General features: G+C 36.3%; 3 protein-coding genes across 3 annotated transcripts; 2 read left to right on the top strand and 1 right to left on the bottom strand.

Moving 5' to 3' along the window:
- Nucleotides 1-582: 582 nt before the first annotated feature.
- Nucleotides 583-1,363, top strand: LOC137714648 (uncharacterized). The gene is made up of 2 exons (XM_068453807.1): nt 583-733; nt 846-1,363. Exons 1-2 carry the CDS (start codon nt 583-585, stop codon nt 1,361-1,363), a joined length of 669 nt encoding a protein of 222 aa, XP_068309908.1.
- A 5,172-nt stretch (nt 1,364-6,535) lies between these two features.
- On the bottom strand, nt 6,536-7,966 carry LOC137714140 (adenylate isopentenyltransferase 3, chloroplastic-like). Its single transcript, XM_068453421.1, has 2 exons — nt 7,788-7,966; nt 6,536-7,683 (listed from the first exon to the last, which is right to left on the bottom strand). The coding sequence occupies exon 2, from the start codon at nt 7,657-7,659 to the stop codon at nt 6,697-6,699; it is 963 nt and encodes a 320-aa protein (XP_068309522.1). The 5' UTR covers nt 7,660-7,683; nt 7,788-7,966; the 3' UTR covers nt 6,536-6,696.
- Nucleotides 7,967-15,688: 7,722 nt separating this feature from the next.
- On the top strand, nt 15,689-18,644 carry LOC137716247 (uncharacterized). The gene is made up of 9 exons (XM_068455673.1): nt 15,689-15,891; nt 16,101-16,162; nt 16,320-16,374; nt 16,618-16,716; nt 16,886-16,972; nt 17,545-17,661; nt 17,868-17,960; nt 18,102-18,132; nt 18,293-18,644. Exons 1-9 carry the CDS (start codon nt 15,787-15,789, stop codon nt 18,466-18,468), a joined length of 825 nt encoding a protein of 274 aa, XP_068311774.1. The 5' UTR covers nt 15,689-15,786; the 3' UTR covers nt 18,469-18,644.
- The last annotated feature ends 83 nt before the right edge of the window (nt 18,645-18,727 follow it).

Raw genomic sequence — 18,727 nt, 5'->3', positions numbered from 1 at the left:
GCAATATATATGGTAAGTTTACAGAATTTGCAATGCACTCGCTTTTGTGAGGTTATTTATTTTTTATTTTTTGGTCCTTATTAGACCATCTCCAACCCTTGGCCTAAAACCTAAAATTTTTAGCCCAAAAAATTTAGGTTTTAGCCCAAAAACAACTTTTCTGCTCCAACCCTTCTGGCCTAAAATTTTAGCATGAGATTATTAAAGAATGAACTTAGGCTAATATTTTTCTTAAATTAACCTTTAAAAAAAAATTATGAAGACTATCGTAAATTGATTTTATGAACATTTTAATCTTAAAATATTTAAATTCCGATAAATATTGAAAAATCACTAAATCGACACATGAAACTCACCAAACTTTCAACTTTCACCAATCGTTCAACTTTCACCAAACTTTCAACCTTCACCAATCGTTCAACCTTCACCAATATTTCAACTTTCATCAATCATCCTCTATATAAACACAGGTTGAATATCAATTGATCACACAATCTTTCAACCTTCAATCATCCTCTATATTCACCAATCTTTTAACTTTCAAAGTGTTTTTGTTTCCTAAAAATCCTCAATATCTCATCAATGGGTGATAGAAGAAGGCGTAGCAGGACAATGCAGATGACACAATATCAAGTAAGCCTTGACATTGAGGATATAGAAATGATCAACGCAGAAGCTGAACTTGCAAACTTGCTTATGCAATATGAGTACCATGCCGAATCTAACTATCGTGGTTCTGTCACGAGGCGTTCATTTGTGTAGCATGATATAGAATAGTGTCTTGACCGAATGATGAAAGATTATTTCATCCAACGTCTGAGATTTCATGCTCATGATTTTCCAAGGCGGTTTTCAGATGAGGAGAGAGCTTTTTGATAGCATCTTGAACGCAGTTGTCAATCATAACCACTACTTTGCAAGGAAGATAGATGTCATCGGCCGACAAAGTCTGTCACCTCATCAGAAGCTCATTTCTACATTTTGGATACTAGCTAATGGGTGCTCTGCAGACTCAATTGACAAGTATTGCCAACTTGCGGAGAGTACTGCTATTGAGAACCTGAAACGCTTCTGTCAAGCAATTCAAGCCATATATGGAGCCACATACCTCTGCAAGCCAAATCGTGAAGACTTGAAGAGGCTTCTACGCAAGGTAGACAAAAGAGGCTTCTATAGCATGATAGGAAGTCTCGATTGTATGCATTGGGAGTGGAAGAATTGTCCTACTGCTTGGGCTGGCCAATTCAAGGGCCGTCATAACAAGCCAACCATCGTGCTCGAGGCTGTGGCGTCTTATGACACATGGATTTGGCATGCATTCTTCGGCATTCCTGGATCAAACAACGATATCAACGTTCTTTGATCTTCACCTCTGTTAGATGATGTTGTCAATGGATGGGCACCAGAATTTCAGTACAAGGTAAATGGTAATAGGTATGAGCTAGGTTACTACCTAACTGATGATATTTATACTAGTTGGTCTACCTTTGTCAAAAGTTTTTCTCATCCCGATAGTGCAAAGAAGAAACTATTTTCACAGAGGCAAGAGTCTTATAGGAAGGATATGGAAATAGCGTTCGGGGATCCTACAAGCTCAATGAGCCATTGTTAGAGGGCCTGCACGACTTTGGCATACCACAAACCTCCATTCAATCATGATGACATGCATAATTTTGCACAATATGATTATGGAAGATGAATACATCGAAATTGAAGAAGATTTAGATGAAGATGTGGATGATGACCAGCCAACACATGCAAGAACTATTGCAAGAGATGTTGAATATCTCGCTGAAACCACATATGAGACCCAATAGGATAAGGTCACATTGAATGAGTATATGAGACGTTTAAATAGAATTCAAGCTCATAAAGGTCACAACACACTCCGCAAGGATTTGGTTGAGCATGTATGGTGCCGAGAAAGTGAACGTTGATGATGTTGATTGAGCATTTATGTAATAATTTTAAGTGTATTATGTTGGTATTTTCTAGTAATAAATTTAAGTGTCTTCTTGTGCAAATTGCATGCTTCCCTTCCACAAAGTGTACGCTTTGTTGATAATCTTCCACATATCATAAACACCACCAGTTTTCCTTCGATCGGCATTGGAGTTTTCATGGAACTTATCAACGATTTTACCCCACAAAACCTTTCATTTTGATTCGTGCTGACGGCACCATCTTTGCTAATAGAAATTCATGCCAAAAATAAAGCAATATCTTTGTCAAATGTCCAATTACGACCTCTAACATACTCTTTTGCCATCTTGAAAAATTTGGAAATGAGAATAAATGGTAGAAAGAAAATTAGAAGAATTGTAGGAGAAAAGTGAGTTTTGTGTGGACGTTCGAAGAAATAAATAGGTATTTAATATTTATAGAGTTTTTGGGTGAATTTTGAGTTAAATAATTTTTTTTTAAAAATATTTTCGCAGTTGGATTTAAATTTTGACCATTAGATTTTTTTACCGTTAGATTTCATTATATTCCATTTAAATTCGATTTAAGCCGTTAGATTCAATAAATGTATAAATATAAAACTAAAAAAAAAAAAAAATTGAACCTGGACCGTTGGATTAACTAACGGCCTATTTAAATCCAGCCGTTGGTTCGAGAAAAGTAGCCGTTGGGCTATAGTACCGGTTGACACGCGAGGGGACAACCCTACGTGGTTGGGCCTCGACTGGGAAGATGCCTTGCGCGTGCAATGCGTTGGGCAACTTGGTTTTGGGGTTTGGGCTTCACAATCCACTTTTCACTCTCACCCGTGGGCCCCACTTCAATTTGTGGGCTAAAAACTGGCCGGTACTTGGCCCCCCTTTTAAGTTTTAGGTTTTAGGTCTTGGGTTGGATTTGGGAGGGGGAAGAGAAAATTTGGGTTTTAGCTCAGGGTTGGAGTGGGTCTTATTAAATAAAATTAGAGGGTGGTTTTTGGTTAAAATGCAAACTTTTGAAGTCATTTTCATTAGTTTTCCTTATATAAAATTGGTGATAGGGAATTTTAACTTCGTTTGGACCTAGCTAGTTTTATGGCTGAAATATGGGGATGATGGATGTTACCGGCATAAGATAGATAAACACTTAATTATATACCACTGCTATATGGCAGGTTTTCTTCACAAATAGATGGATGCAATTTTTTATTTAATTTTTTGGTGTGGGTGATAGATTGTGGGTATTTTCCTAAGTCGGTCCTAAGCATTTCATTTTCCCGGTGGCTGGATATGCTTCTTGGATTTCATTCTCAAATTAGGGCACAAAAATCCTACAAAAGAGAAGATGAATAGGAACCAGAATAATGTATAGCATCGTGCATCGTGCATGAAAATGACAACAGTTAGTGAGTGGTTTCCGAACATTTACAATTTGTTTCCATTTTCGTTGTTTTTTTTGTTTCCTTGTTGGGTCAGGAACCCAGGAAAAAGATAGGGCAACAAGTTATCAGAACATTCCGTGTTAATAATACAACGATATTTATAATTTTCTGTATTTATTTATATTATTGATATAGAACGTCACAATAATAGTGTACACATGTAATATAAATAAATAAAGTTGAGGTTTCGCCATAAAATTCATTAGGAACATAACGAGCAGCTCAATTATTTATAAACACATAAAATACATTTCTTTCTTCAATATAGTTATGCTCTCAACAATGAGATTGATGCTCTTAACAATCCATTCGTCGTGTATCGTATCTATAGGCACACAAAAAGAAAAGCTAAAAAACCCAAAGCCACTTGTGGGACTTTGTTCTCATGCTTCTTGCACCTTCACAGTAGAACACAACAGGCTCGCCCATCTGCCCACTTGCCCAGATATGTGCCTTTTGGCGCAGCGGCATGAAGCCACAGAAAAAGAATTTTAGGTTATCTTCTCTCTTTTGGTTGTTAGCTTTTTTTAGTTGCTTTTGTTAGGGTTTTTGTGTAAATTAGTTAGGTATTATTATGTACGTGAGAACTAATTAACTAGATTAGGGTTTTTGAGTCTTGGACAAAAACAGTGAGTCTACCAAAGCAATCCATTAGGGTTTTGAGTATTGGACCGAAATGGATGGAGGATTTTTTTGGGGGGTAAAAAATAGGGTAACTAACAAGACTGAGCTAGCTTTGAGTCATTGTCCACTAATGATCTATGTACGAACTTGAGTCAGTGTATGATGTGTATCCCTCCTATTTTAGATAAGCACCAAACACCGGCGTCCATAACTTTTGTTTAATTTAAATGGACTCGTTCTCTTCAGACAACTAGTCTGCAGAATAAGATTTTTACATATTTATTAAGGAATGCTAGTCATCGTCTCAAATGAACTTCCTCATTTTATCTTCAACTTTCATTTCATTTTCATCATGCAATTTCACAAGAAGATTGAAAACATTTTTTTTTTTTTTTGTAGAAAAGCCTTTAAAGATATCATATCTGCAAAATCTCATTTGAGCTAGTAAACAAGAAATTAGGCAAAAAAATGGGCATACTAGTTTGATTCGTCTTGCTGATACGGCGAGTCATGGGCTCAAATAGGACATTGAAGTCTAAATCTACAATATTTGGGTCTTGCTCCCGCTATGTTTTCCCACATGTTCTTCGATCCTTTTAACCATATATTTTATATTAAATTTTGATAATGTTAATTGAACAGTTAGATAACTTCTAATTTGAATGATTTTTTGCAAAGTTGATCATAAAGACTAACCTAACATTTAGGCGGTTTCGATCCTCAAACAATATTAAGAATAAAAAAAAGTCGAGCAAGTAAAATGAGAAAATCTAAATGAGAAGGTTGCTAGTATTTCTCTTATTTATTTAGGACATGTATTAAGTGGAGGATGGGGGTGCTGCATCTGTCTTGTCATTTGCACCTTGTATATTATGCTCCACATTGCATATTTGCAAATTAATCAACAAAAGGGTTTTGTGTGTGTGTGTGTGTGTGTGTGTGTGTGATGCGTGAAAAGAAAGCAAAGCATATTAATAATACATAGTGATTGCATATCACAAACTCCAATTAGTGTTTCAATTATTTTCTATAGTTGCTTTTTATGAGAAGAAATATCGTCTATTCGCATCCAACTAGCCATGCTTTTGACTTCTTATTAAGCAATGATCATATCCAAAAACCCATTATAATAACTTAATTATCTTGACTTGATGAGCCTCCGAATGATATATTATTCGTAACACGTTAATCAGTTGATGAATATGTTGTTTAATTTTGATTATTAATAAGATGAGTAATATTAGGGAGATTCTATATGATGTGGTTGTGAACGATTAAATTATTACTTAAGTGTTGATTAACGTGTTTATTTTCTACTAGTTACTAATAACACATCACTTGATTTATAAATTTAGTTTACCTAACATTACCCTAATATAAATACTACCGTTTTGCATCAAAAACTTAATTATCTTAATCCATCTCCATCTCAACCATATCCTTATCATTTCAAGATTCTGATTCTTTAAAGCAAATTCATACGCAATGCATGACAAAAACTACAGAGATATGGTATGACATGAATGTACGGAGCACACACTTAATCTGTACTAGAAAATAAAAAACTTTATCTTGTCATCATCATCATCATCATCACCATCATCATCATCATAATTAACTCTACTTTTTCATAGGGAGGCAGATTTCTCCCACTTCTTGTGCCCTCCCGTGTCCTCATGTTTGTGTGGTCACGGTTAAGCCACGTCAATACTTTATATTACTATTCTTTTTTGTCTTATAAAAATGTTAACGTGGCTTAATCGTGACCACACAAAACAGGAGGGCACGGAAAGTGGGAGGGAAGAGAATCTGCCTCCTTTTCATAGATCCAATACCAGCTAATTAAAGACAAATTAGAGCAACACTATTCTTAAAAAATGAGATGGCTGAAAGTTTATTTAAACCACCTAAATGAATAGTAATTGACTCCAATGAACAGTAATTGATCAAATGCATCTCCATCCCTAAAAAATAAGTTGGGCAAGAGTCTAGTCAATTTGTATTAAAATATTATTAATTTTTTTTATAAAATAATTTTATTTTTAATTTTGTATAGAATTTTTAACTAATCTTGTCACGCCACGTGTCATTTTCTGAAAGTATAATTTTTGCAAAAAATGGTTAGGTGTGTATATATATAATCTTTTTTTTTTCTATATTTTTAAATAATTTTTTTATTAAGTTAATTAATCTGGACCGTTGGATTTCAAAAGAATGAAATCCAACAATCCAAAAGTGGACACGTGGCCAACGGTAAGATTCTAACTTTTTTTTTTTAATGTTGGAACGCGCGCCCACTCATGAATGTATCCCATGCGCCAGTGGCAAAAAAAAGAAAAAGAAATTCACATAGCTAACGTCAGCATGACATCATGTAGCCCAGTCCCTTGATCAGTCCATTATGTGATGGGCTCAAAGCTAGCCTCCACTTTGGGCCAACCTATTGGGTGGGGTGGAGTGGGTTTTTAAGGGGACTGGTCTATAAAATAGACTTTGAGCTAGTACATTTATTAAGGACGGAAGTGCTCTTAAGAAAGCTAAAAAAGCTACAATCATATCATGCATGAGATGGAATTATTCGATACAATAAATTAATGCTTAAGAAGTGTCCATGATACTGACAATTAATTTCTTTATTTTACACTGAATAAATTAGATAACTACTGCATAAGAAAATTTTAATGTCTAAGCCTCTAGTGAGTTGCAGCTGCAAGTGCTTCAAGAACCCTAAGGCTTCCAAGATGTGGAGGAACCTCAGCTGTCATATTGTAAAGAAACTGGCCAACGATCATAGCGCTTGGCCCCGACACAAGCTTTTTCCAGGCCTCGTCGGCCTCCTCGCCGCGCTTTCGGAACACCTCCGTGGCATCCAACGGGTGCAGATTCCACCCTTTGATATTTTTAAGTCTATGAATCTTCTCCAGTTGTCGACATGCCAATTTGCACGTATTGTCCTTAATTTCGTCCACTGCTTGTTGTAGTAACCGAGCACGAGTTTCTTCATCCAAAAATAGCCCATACCTGAAGTACTTATCGAATTCAGGGACCCCTATTGCTCTTCGAATCCCTTTCGTGTAATCTGCATTGGGATCAAAGTACTCTCTCGCCTCATCCACCATTCCGTTTTGAACCATGTGGTCTACCCGTTTTGACACAAAAGAGTGCAGAACGGGTGTAGACACATCTACCCATAAAAAGCAACATTCATACTTGGACCGAAATTTATAGTCGTAATCATCGATCAACGCCTCGATGTAAGAGTTGGAACCTCCAACGATGATTGGAAGCCGATCACGGCCTAAAATGGATTCAATGGCAAGTGAGGTTAGGTCACAAAAATCCCTGGCTGTAAAATCTTCATGAGGATCTAGCATCCCTAGCAAATGGTGCGCCACACCACGTTGCTCTTCTTTGGTTATTTTGTTGGTGACTATGTCAAGGCCTTCGTAGACTTGCATTTTGTCGGAGTTTATGATTTCTGCCGGGAAACAGGTGGCTAGGTCGATGGAGAGCCTTGACTTTCCGGTCCCTGTTGCTCCCATTACGATCACCACCTTCTCCTTCTGCCGGTGAGGATTGAACACGTCCATTTTATGATTATGGCCACTAGATGGAACATGTAGTAATGTTTGTATTTGTTTGCACATTGGCATCATGCTGGTGATGATCAAATACTTTATCTGCAAAAAGTTACAAAACATAAGGAAAACATAAAATTATGAAATCAAAACTTAAAACAAATCAAATTTGATCCAATTTTTGAGTCTGGTTTTAATATATTTACCTGTAAATTGGTTTATGAGATGCACCGAGACGAAGAAGCTAGAGGGAAGTTGGCAGACGGTAATACAGCACACGCTTATTTGGCTCTTTTGATATAACTAGTTAACTAGAGAGAGAACTGATGTCATAAGTAACCAAAGTTATGAGGATACATAAATTTTCTCAAAAAGTTGAAGCAACTTCTTCACACCTCGTGTAGGAAAGGGGAGGTTTTCAATGTTTATATACGAGGAAAATTGGCAAGTTGGTCAATTGGTTATGAATTTGGAATTACAAGTAGTCAACTTTAAACTTGTGGAGGTAGAAAAAAAAGGAAATTAAAAGAAGTGGTCTTGCAATATATTCCCTCCACAAAGTTTGATATATTTATTGATTTGATTGCTAGCTGCATATATAATATAGCTTTCGAGTTGCATATATAGTAATCAAAGTCATGAAAGAAAACAACCAACAATAACGAAAGCATGATTAGAGTTGCATATACGAGTTAGGCTAGTTGAACAAAGCAGTGTGAAAAATATCTTTGTATTCGACTTTGACGTCACTCTTATTGATTAAAACAGTTCGTGCCAAAACGAAAAACGAAAAACAAAACAAACATGATCCATGGTTTTATACATGAGTAGTAGTAGTAGTAGTACTGTAAGGTAAGTACCATTTCAAATTTCATTGCAGCAAGATTTTGATTCTTAAAACGACATCTGATAGTTACGCTAATTGGACTCAACTGTACATGCTTGCATTTTTGATAAGCAAGATCTGATTCTTCACATACAGTGGATTTGACAAAACCAATGTCTGGCCTTGAATCCGAATATAGAAGAAATACAAAATAAAAATAAAAACCTAATGTAATTTTCAATGTGATTAAATCCCAAGGGCTTACTAATTAGGTTTATATGGCACCTAAAAATTAATTAAATATATGTATTACATACAGGAAGGGAAGAATTTCATTTGACAACGGAATAAAAAGAACCAAATTAAATTAAATAAGTTTTCCAATATCAGAGTGTCGTTTTAGTGATGGTCAAATCAATGGTCACTTTTCTCATTCGGGATGTAATAGAATAACTCACTTTATTCTGTAAAATTTTCTTGGGACTCCACTGAATCTACCTAGCTTGGTCGTATTTCGATCACAAAGTAATTAACTTGTAAAAGTTAAATATAATATTACAAGGGTAGCTAATTGATCATTAGGTTCCATTAAATAAATTCTGTTTAGAGGTTTTTGATTCCCTTTCACTCTCAAAAAACGAAAAATCTTGTTAACTTGGGTCGCCATGTAGAATGTTTGATTCGTAGAACTTTCTAATTATGATGTAACATGTATACATGAACAGATTGCAGGATAGTGAGGATAAGTATAGTGAGGATAATTATGATCTTTGGCATGCATTTCAAATGATTTGTCTAATCATATATATGATCAGTATATAGGATAGGGTTTGCTAGATTGGTTTCCACTAAGAGAAACTGAAAACGATTTGGTATGGAATTTTTGGGTTATGTCATGCTTTGATTAGTACAGGCCAATAACAGTTAATCACTAGAAATCGACTAATATAATTATAAAGAGAAATAATGTCACGGATAATCATTCACGCACAAGTGATCTGAATTGTATTCATAGTTTAGACCATCTTCAACCCTTGAGGATAAAGTTTAAAAATTTTAAGTCATATCCCAGCAATTATTTTTCTCCTCCAACTCTTATGGCTTAAAATTTTAGCCCAAGATTATTAAACAATGATTTTAGCCTAACTTTATTTTTTCGGTAACTTTTTTGAAAATAAAATTTATGTAGATTATCCTAATTTATTTTGATGAACGTTATAGTCTAAAAATATTTAAATTCTGATAAGTAATTAAAAATCATACAAATACATAAGTATTTATAAAGTTTAAGTTAAATTTGATTTAAATTATTTTAGACGTTAGATTTAATTTTGGACCGCAAAATCTTATTTTTACTATTAGATTTGATCTCATTTGATCATAGCCGTTAGATTATAAGTGAAAACCAAAAAAATGTTTGAAATATAACAATTTGGTGGGTTCAGAATAATTTAAACCAGACTTAAATCCTTTGGGAAATCTAGCCCAGAGATATATTTTATGCCCAGGGCTTATTTTAGGCCATGGTCGGAGATGGTTTTTTTTCTTTTTCTTTTTTTTTTTTTTTTTTTTTTTTTGGTTTTGTTTTTTTTTTGGGGGGGGGGGTGTTTTAAGTTTATATTTTAAGTTTTATCCCATGGGTTGGAGATGGTCTTAGGATTTAGGTTCTATTTAGCCCAATTTCTAGTCATGTGCGTTACGCATGCATTAACACTTGAAGTCGTTCACTCTCATATGGACAATTTTTTTTTCTCAACTCGCGTATGGACTCTCAACTCATCATTATATGATGGCTTATTAGTCGAAATGCCCCCTGAAACTGCCATTGCATCTCAACTTACCCCTTGAAACTGACATTTTCAACTCTTTTGTCTCACTTTATCCACTTCCGTTAATGGACTGTTAAATTTAAGGGTATTTTAATCATTTTAGTTTTTACACCTTTATTTACCTTTAGTGCCCACACTAAATAAGTCTCAATTTTATTTTTGACAACTCTAATTCAAACGCATAAATTTTGGGTATTTTTTAAAATAAATTATTCAATCAATAGAAAATTTTCAAGCAACAAAATCATTGTATCAACCAAAATAAGGGTTACATTTGTTTGTAGAGCCATTTCACTTGCAAGACATCCATGTATTGGCTCGAAACTTTGCAATTGAAAACTATTCATTACAACAAAATCATTATACCATTAAGCTATCCTATGTAAAATACTTCCCAAACAAAAAAAAAAAAAAATCATTTAAAGCAAACGTGCACAGTTTGAAACAAAAAAATTCAAATTGTTGAACATTGATTCCAATAGGCATGAGCTTGTTCAAACTGTGCACATTTGCTTTAAATGATTTTTTTGGTTTGGGAAGTATTTAATTTGGATATGATAGCTTAATGATATAATGATTTTGTTGTAATGAATATTTTTCAATTGCAAAGTTTCGAGCCAATACATAGATGTCTTGCAAGTGAAATGACTTTACGAACAAATGTAACCTTTATTTTGGTTGATACAACGACTTTGTTGCTCGGAATTTTTCTATTGATTGAATAATTTATTTTTAAAAGTGCCCAAAATTTATGTTTTTGAATTAGAGTTGTCAAAAATAAAATTAAGACTTGTTTAGTGTGCAAGCTAGAGGTAAATAAATGTGTAAAAATTGAAATGTCTAAAATACCCTTAAGCTTAACAGTTCATTAACAGAAGTGGGTAAAGTGAGACAAAAGAGTTGAAAATGTCAGTTTCAGAGGGCAAAATGAGACAAAACCGGTTTTAGGGGGTAAACTAAGACTCACCACAATTTCAGGGGGCATTTCGACTAATAAGCCTTATATGATATATAGGTCAATCATATGCACTAAATAAATTATGAGGAATATTGTCACTAGCAATCATTCATGTACGTGCAAGTGATATGAATTCTATTTGGAGCTTAATCTTTAGAGGTTAGAGTTTAGGGTAATCGATTATCAGTCATGTGAGTTACACATGCATTAGTGGCTGAGAGTCGTCCACCTGCACATGAACTCTCCCAACTCATTATTGATATGTGTGTGTGTGTGTGTGTATATGATCAATCATATAGAGGTGTGAACATCTTACATGTCATGTACTCATTTCACATCGAAGAGTACCAAAATGGTGTAAATCAGATCACGCGGCCAGCTGGGACTAGGGTGATGGGATGAAGTTGAAAAAAAAAAAGCAAAGCTTTTTAATCATCATGGATGAGAAACCTTTGTATATAACTTTATTATTTCCATTCCATGTACAGATACAGTTGCATCGATCAAATTGACATCCCATCGATCAAAGTTCACATAAAATCAAAGTCAGAAAAAGCTTTTATAAATTATAATTATGATTTCGTTTCAATAATTTCAGCTGTGCAAAGAAAATAAAAAACAAAGTTGAATGCGGCGAGATATCGAGTTGAAAATGGCCTATCCGTAACTGCAAATTATTTGCTGTGGGGCGGTGGCTGGCTCCTACCAACGTCACAACTAGCTAATCTAGCCTGGTCAAATACCAAAGACAGAACGAAAAAAGGAGGATTGCAATGATGAATGTGATGGATGATTATAAGTGAAGGTGCCATTATTGGAGTATTGAGTAGGTAGTTGAACGTGCTCAAACGTTAAATAAAACTTCAATTCGTACGAGAAGTTATGACCCCGTATTCGTGCGGTCCCACACATAATAAAACTCACATACTTATGTACCTCATTTTAGTTTCCACCCCCTCTTTCACCACACTCACTCTGGATGCCACACCCAAGACCTTCTTCCTTTGCACGGAGACAAACTTGGCTACGTACACTGAAGGTACTATTTTGCATAAAGGTATTTTAAGCCAATCACACAATAAGTTTTAGAGTTTAACTAGTAGGGCTGAGGATTGTATTGAACATATTTCAAGTCAATTGCGCAATATGGTTTAGAGTTAGCTAAACTGGAGATGCCACTATGCATGGCTCACGTGGCAATGAGTGAAAACTTGGAGAAAAATTTCAGTAGGGCTACACTATTCGGTATATTGGTGGGATCAGTTTGGAGTTGGGTGAGACCAAAATGGAAGGGAATTCCCATACTTTTATGAGAGGTTCCCTACTGATGATGTGGCTGGAATGTCCATACCTAAGTTCTTCATGGAAACTTGAGATATATAGCGCGGAAATGAAATCTGCGTTTCGATGGAGTTCTTTCTTGTAGGGAGAGGAACTTATTATAGCCAATTGAAAACACATTAATTCTATGCAAATGGGTTTGGTTGTCGCAAAGGACCACATGACCCTAGACCTGAAGGTTAAAACTTAAAGAGGGGCATCAAGATGTGCAAGTTTGCTTGGTATTTTACGTCATATGAACCTTTATTTGGAGGACCACATCTTGCTGGCCAACTATCTGTCTCGCCTTTGATCATGCCTTTTAGCCATTTCTCCTGCAATTTAGTACCCGATACCCTCATGCTTGAAAACTGAAAAATTGTTCTCAAGGTCCAGCATTGCTTTGCTAGTTATTTGACCAATGAAAAGGAAATAAAAAACAAACTAAAAACGAAATATATACGTAAGCCAGGCTCAATGACGTGGATTGTTTTCGAGCGGAGGTGATGAAGAAGCTAGCCCCTTATTGACGGAGTATGTTGAGCTATGAATTGGATTTCCAAAGTGCATTGGGAGGGTTTGTGTGTACCGAATGCACCCTCCCAATGGCAATGCACGGACTTGCTTCACATAGCTTGTTTTAGGCCTAGTGGGTTAAGATTAAGGCTGTGGATTGATGCAAGTGCCCAAAACCTTATTTTGTGACGATAACTTGGGTAGGAATTTTCAATCCAAACTAATGAAAAATTCCAAAAGGTACAGCCCACTCTTGCCACCAGGTTGGGTTTCGACAAAAGCATAGGAATCTACATACAACTAGACCTATAAACGGACAGTTTTATTGGGTCAGGGTCGACTTTAAACGGACTTGTTAAGCTAACGGGTCATTCAAAATTTAAGTTAATGGATCACCCAAATCCAACCCGTTCATAGCGTGAGCAATTTTTTTTATTTTGTATTTCAATACAGATTACACATATTTTAATCACATGTAGAATAAATTTTGATTGTGGCATGTGCATTGGAGGCACATAAAAGTAAGGAAACTGGGGCTTACATCGTCCAAGCTGAAGCGATGTCCTCCACCGAGCTATTGTCTTTCACCCTCTAATTTAGAATCCCACATTGGTGGGGGTAAAGAAAAGTAATGACTTTAAATAGGATTACCTCACTCTAACTAATACCGAGGTCTTTTTAAGTAAAACCCTACACCTGACGAATTGGGCAGGTGGTAAAGTTGGGGATAGTATTGGTGTCATTAGAGTGGGGCAATCATATTTAAACCCATGATTTTCTTTTTCACCCATCGATGTGGGATTCCAACACTCCCCCTCACGTGTAACCCCATTTAGATGTTCACACTTGGAGATCCACACATTAGCAATTGACACTCAGAGGTCGGCTCTATGTTAAGAGTCCAGACTTGTTTTCAATGGAACTCAGAGGCCGGCTCTTTGTTAAGAGTCTTGGCTTGTTTCCTTTTTTATGACAAGCACATTGGCTTGCACCAGCCCGAACCTTGGCTCTTATACCATGTTAGATTTTTGGATCGGCGGGCCCATAGGGCCCCACTCTAATGACAACGATAATGTCCCCAACTTTATCACCTACCCAATCTGTCAGGTATGGGGTTTTACCACAAAAAGCCTCGGTATTAGTTAGAGTGGGGTAATCATATTTAAACTCATGGTTTTCTTTTCCACCCCCTAATGTGGGATTCCAACATTCCCCCTCACATGTAAATTTATTGGTTCACACATGGAGATCCACACATCGACAATTGAAACTCAGAGGTTGGCTCTATGTTAAGAGTCCAGACTTGCTTTCAATGGAACTTAGAAACAATGAAGTTTAAAGAAGTTGTTGACAGTAAATCCCACGAAGGGTAATCCCATGTTAGAGTAGGTAAATCCCATGAAGGTAATCCTACATAAATGTTGATTTTCTATTGTTGAAATTTATGAATGTTGATGCCATTGTTAAGAGGTTAGGCTACTCCTCATATTGCCAATTGGTTTTATGGTGGAACCTCAACTTTCTTCATGGTATGGAGTCAACCTCTGAGTTTCAATTGTTGATGTGTGGATCTCCACGTTTGAACCGCTACATGGGGTAACACGTGAGGGGGAGTGTTAGAATCCTACATCGGTAGGGGTAAAAGAAAAGCAATGACTTTAAATAGGACTACCCCACTCTAACTAGTACTGAGGCCTTTTGTGGTAAAACCCCACACCTGATGGATTGGGCTGGTGGTAAAGTTGGGGACAATATCGGTGTCGTTAAAGGGGGCAATCATAGTTAAACCCATGATTTGTAGTTTGCGGTGTTCAGAAGAGGACGAGAGGAGTGATAGTGTGACTACGTGAGTTTGAGATTTGTATGCAATCGAGTCGAAGGAAAAGAGTGCGGCCTAATTAGGTTTTTCTTTTTTGAAATTACATAACTATCCTCAATTAACTGGTGCTAACAAAGGTTAATGGTATGTGGATGGAACCAAAATGACCCTTGAAATAATGGATGATTAACGGGTCCATTCGTTAAAGACTCGACCACTCATCCAAATGCTAATTTTTAATGAATGAGTTGGATCGGATTAAAAGATTGGACCTAAAATGTCACCCTTATATACAACAATACTAGTATGGCAATCGGATTTGTTTTCTATTTGAACAAGCAATATCATGGAAAGAGATTCAAACAAAGTACTACGAGTTACAAATACATATTTGAACACTTTAAATTCATGAGATAAATGCTTTTTTGTGAGCATTTATCTCATTAATTTTGAGAGTTTAGTCCAATAGGACTTGAAGGATAAAGAATGACTTATTTATTGAATCAATTTGAACTGAAACACTTCATTAAATTTTGAAGTAAACAATATATAATACGAATAAAACTTAGAATTTGTCATCTTAAAGGAGTGAATTCGATTGAGATAACTTGGACTCAATTCTAATCTTGTTTAACCTTAACCGCTAAACAATCCCTAAGATAAGATTAGTTTATTACATAACCAGAATTAGTAATTACAATGCATGTGAGATTTGGCCCCCTTTTGGATGTAATACTAAATGCTAAAAAAGGTAATGGCAATAGTAAAAGGCGGGAGCTGACCATCGTCAAAGCTAAATCTGGCGAACGCACTAGAGTTGAGGGTCCGCTTGTCGTTTAGGCATGATGGGACCCACACTTTGACGGCCGCCGACGACGACCACCACCACCACCGCCAACATTTGAGGCCTTGGCGTCGTAGACTGCTCTCGTCGCTAATGGCACTCCGCTACCTCTCCTGGGCCTGCACCTTCCGATCCGCCATCTTCCTCTTCCTCCTCGCCGCCGTCGTCACCGCCTGCGTCACCCTCCCCATCGAACAGGCACCCTCTCTCTCTATAATATAATATATCTATCTGTGTGTATACATTCTCAGTGTGTTGTTTTGCCAATGCTAACGTTTTCTGCTTAATCTGTAATATCTGGATTTTGGGTGGAGCTTAATGCAGGATTTAAGTTGGATTTTTGGTTAAAGTTTGTAAATTTATTTAACTATGAGCTAAACCCATGTTTGATTTGCTTATTAATCCAGTTTTTGAAGGACTTCTTGATATGGGTTAAGCAGGATCTTGGCCCCTGGGGTCCACTTGTGCTGTAAGTTTCATCTCACTTAGCCTTAATTATCTTTTTTTGCATTCATTCATCAATGATGTATATGTATATGTGTATCTAAGAGCATATTCAGGTAGTACATTCCTCCATCTGATTTCACTATATCATCTGTCTCATATTTTGGTTTGGGAAATTGCAGGGCTGTTGCATACATTCCTCTCACAGTCCTTTCTGTTCCAGCTTCTGTGCTTACAGTAAGCCAAAGTTTCCGATTTCCGGTTGCTTTAATTGTCATCTAAAACTAGCTTCAAACTTGTAATTATTGGTGAAGATCTGTAGCTTGTCCAAATTTTGACTATTAATGCGCTATCTAGTGCACGTTTATAGTGGGTCTAACTGTAGGACTTATCTTAGTTTTGACATTTTGGTGTTAATTAACCCCTTTTGTTGAAAAATGAGGGATCCCTTTTGTGATTGACTTGTTTTTCTGTTGCCAGCTTGGTGGAGGTTATCTTTTTGGCTTGCCCATTGGATTCGTTGCCGACTCTGTTGGTGCAACATTAGGTGCCACTGCGTCATTTTTTCTTGGAAGAACAGTGAGTCTCTGAAGATATTGATTTTCTCGGTTCTTCTGTATGTGTGCTTGGATGTGTATGCTTTTGTCATTGTAAGCTAAACAGTGGATTTGACCAATGATGTTGATAGTATATTGTCATTAACAGCTTTGTACACTTACGCTTATCTTAACTTTTTATCTTCGTGCAGATTGGAAGATCTTATGTCACTTCCAAACTCAAGAATTATCCAACGTTTCAAGCTGTTTCCATTGCAATTCACAGATCGGGTTTTAAGGCATATAATTTCTGAACCTTTTGTTTTTGGACATAGTATGCCAGGATGTGATATATTGTGTGGTTGGAAAGAAGATAAATTCTTGCAGTCACAGTGACCAATACCATCAACATATTCATAGACATATTGTTACTATTTCTGATAAGTAAAATAATATTTTAGAATCCGACAGGGCCATATCCGTAGCACAGAATAATTAACCGAGGGTGATGACACTGTACACATATGATCATGTGAGAGTTCATGTGAACTTAGAAACCCCTGCATATATAGAGTAGTTTTTCAAGGAGAAAATTCTCCCCTTGCAATTTTGAGACCTAAGTAGTGTTAACTTCCTTAGGACAAAGTTTAAAGTGATGTGAGCCAATGTGGTGCAAGCGGGTTTTGCTCTGGCTTACATTTTTATTGCAGTAGTAGTAAATTAAAAATTCTATTGGTCGATGCATCTGTTACCTTATATATAAACAGTTATAAAAATTTGATTTGAGGTTCTATTCTTGCTTCTGTGGTTTTCATTCTTCTCCACGAAATTCCTGATCTTTCGTTTCCTACTTTTGGTGTTTGCCCAACAGATAGTTCTGCTACTTCGGCTTGCTCCTTTGCTTCCATTTAACGTGCTGAACTACCTCCTCTCGGTGACTCCTGTTAACGTAGGGGACTACTTACTGGCATCTTGGTTGGGGATGATGGTATTCACTTTCTTTATTTACATTCTGATTTAGCCATGAAGATCATTTTTTGTCAGAGCTCATAATTTGCTGATCTATCTAAATTTTAAATCCGAAAAGTTCAGCGCCTACGTCTCATTGGTGTTAGAAACACAATTCTATCAGAGAGTACTTATAAGTAACCCTTTCATTCTAGTGATGAAATCTGGTTTGCCTTTATATTTCAGCCCATCACATTTGCACTGGTGTATGTTGGTACAACACTTAAGGATCTTTCAGACGTTACAGACGGGTGGAATGGGGTTTCAACCACTCATTGGGTAAGTGCTGCATGACCGTTAGAGCTTTAAAATTTTAACAGGAGTGCAACAGACTCAAGCTTTCTCATCTGTATGGAATGCTACGTGACTACTGCATCCCTTCCTTCTTCAATTGATATCAAAATCGGCTTGTGGTTGCAGGTGTTTATAGCGCTAGGTTTTGGAATATCCGGTGAGTTTTTTTCTTTATCTTGAATCGTGATATAGATATTTTTCTTGTGGTTAACATGATATCTCATTCTTTGACCGGTAAATTTTGTCTGAGAATGAGATCATTTCGTTTCCTTTCGAGCATTTGCTAAATTTCGAGTTCCTTCGTGTTACTTGCACAGTGATTCTAATGGTTTGCATTACTAAAGTTGCAAAGGCTTCATTGGACAAAGCAGTGGCTGAAAATGCTGAAATAGAAGGCATCTTGTCACCTTCAATGCTATCCATCGGAGCAGATTCGTCCTTGGATCTTCGGAAGCCTCTCGTAGTCCGGATAGACTCTGACCGGTTAAGATAGTATCACGAAAAGAAACTGCAAATTAAATGTAAATGTTTTTCGTCATTTACGTATAGATGTGATATTTTTGCTTAGGATTGAAGTGTAAACGTGCAAAGGAGAAGTTTTTCTTCTCTAGCATTCGTGTACAGCACTTCCAAGTTCCAATATACAGCACCCGAAATGATTTGTTTTCAAATCAATCGTGTTCTTTCGCATTCATCAGATCTTACGTGACGAGAAATCCCGAAAAGTGAATTTGTTAGAAGATTTACTAGTT

This window comes from Pyrus communis, chromosome 14, assembly GCF_963583255.1.
Source record: "Pyrus communis chromosome 14, drPyrComm1.1, whole genome shotgun sequence".
In the NCBI taxonomy this organism is placed as follows: Eukaryota; Viridiplantae; Streptophyta; class Magnoliopsida; order Rosales; family Rosaceae; genus Pyrus; species Pyrus communis.
This window is presented reverse-complemented; position numbering and strand designations above follow the sequence as displayed.

Bases quoted from the DNA above. Each gene is read 5' to 3' on its own strand.
- LOC137714648 (XM_068453807.1), top strand. From the start codon at position 583: ATGGGTGATAGAAGAAGGCGTAGCAGGACAATGCAGATGACACAATAT. The intron at 734-845 runs GTTCTGTCACGA...TGATTTTCCAAG, and splicing joins TGCCGAATCTAACTATCGTG to GCGGTTTTCAGATGAGGAGA.
- LOC137714140 (XM_068453421.1), bottom strand. From the start codon at position 7,659: ATGATGCCAATGTGCAAACAAATACAAACATTACTACATGTTCCATCT.
- LOC137716247 (XM_068455673.1), top strand. From the start codon at position 15,787: ATGGCACTCCGCTACCTCTCCTGGGCCTGCACCTTCCGATCCGCCATC. The intron at 16,717-16,885 runs GTGAGTCTCTGA...ATCTTCGTGCAG, and splicing joins CATTTTTTCTTGGAAGAACA to ATTGGAAGATCTTATGTCAC. The intron at 17,662-17,867 runs GTATTCACTTTC...TTTATATTTCAG, and splicing joins CATCTTGGTTGGGGATGATG to CCCATCACATTTGCACTGGT.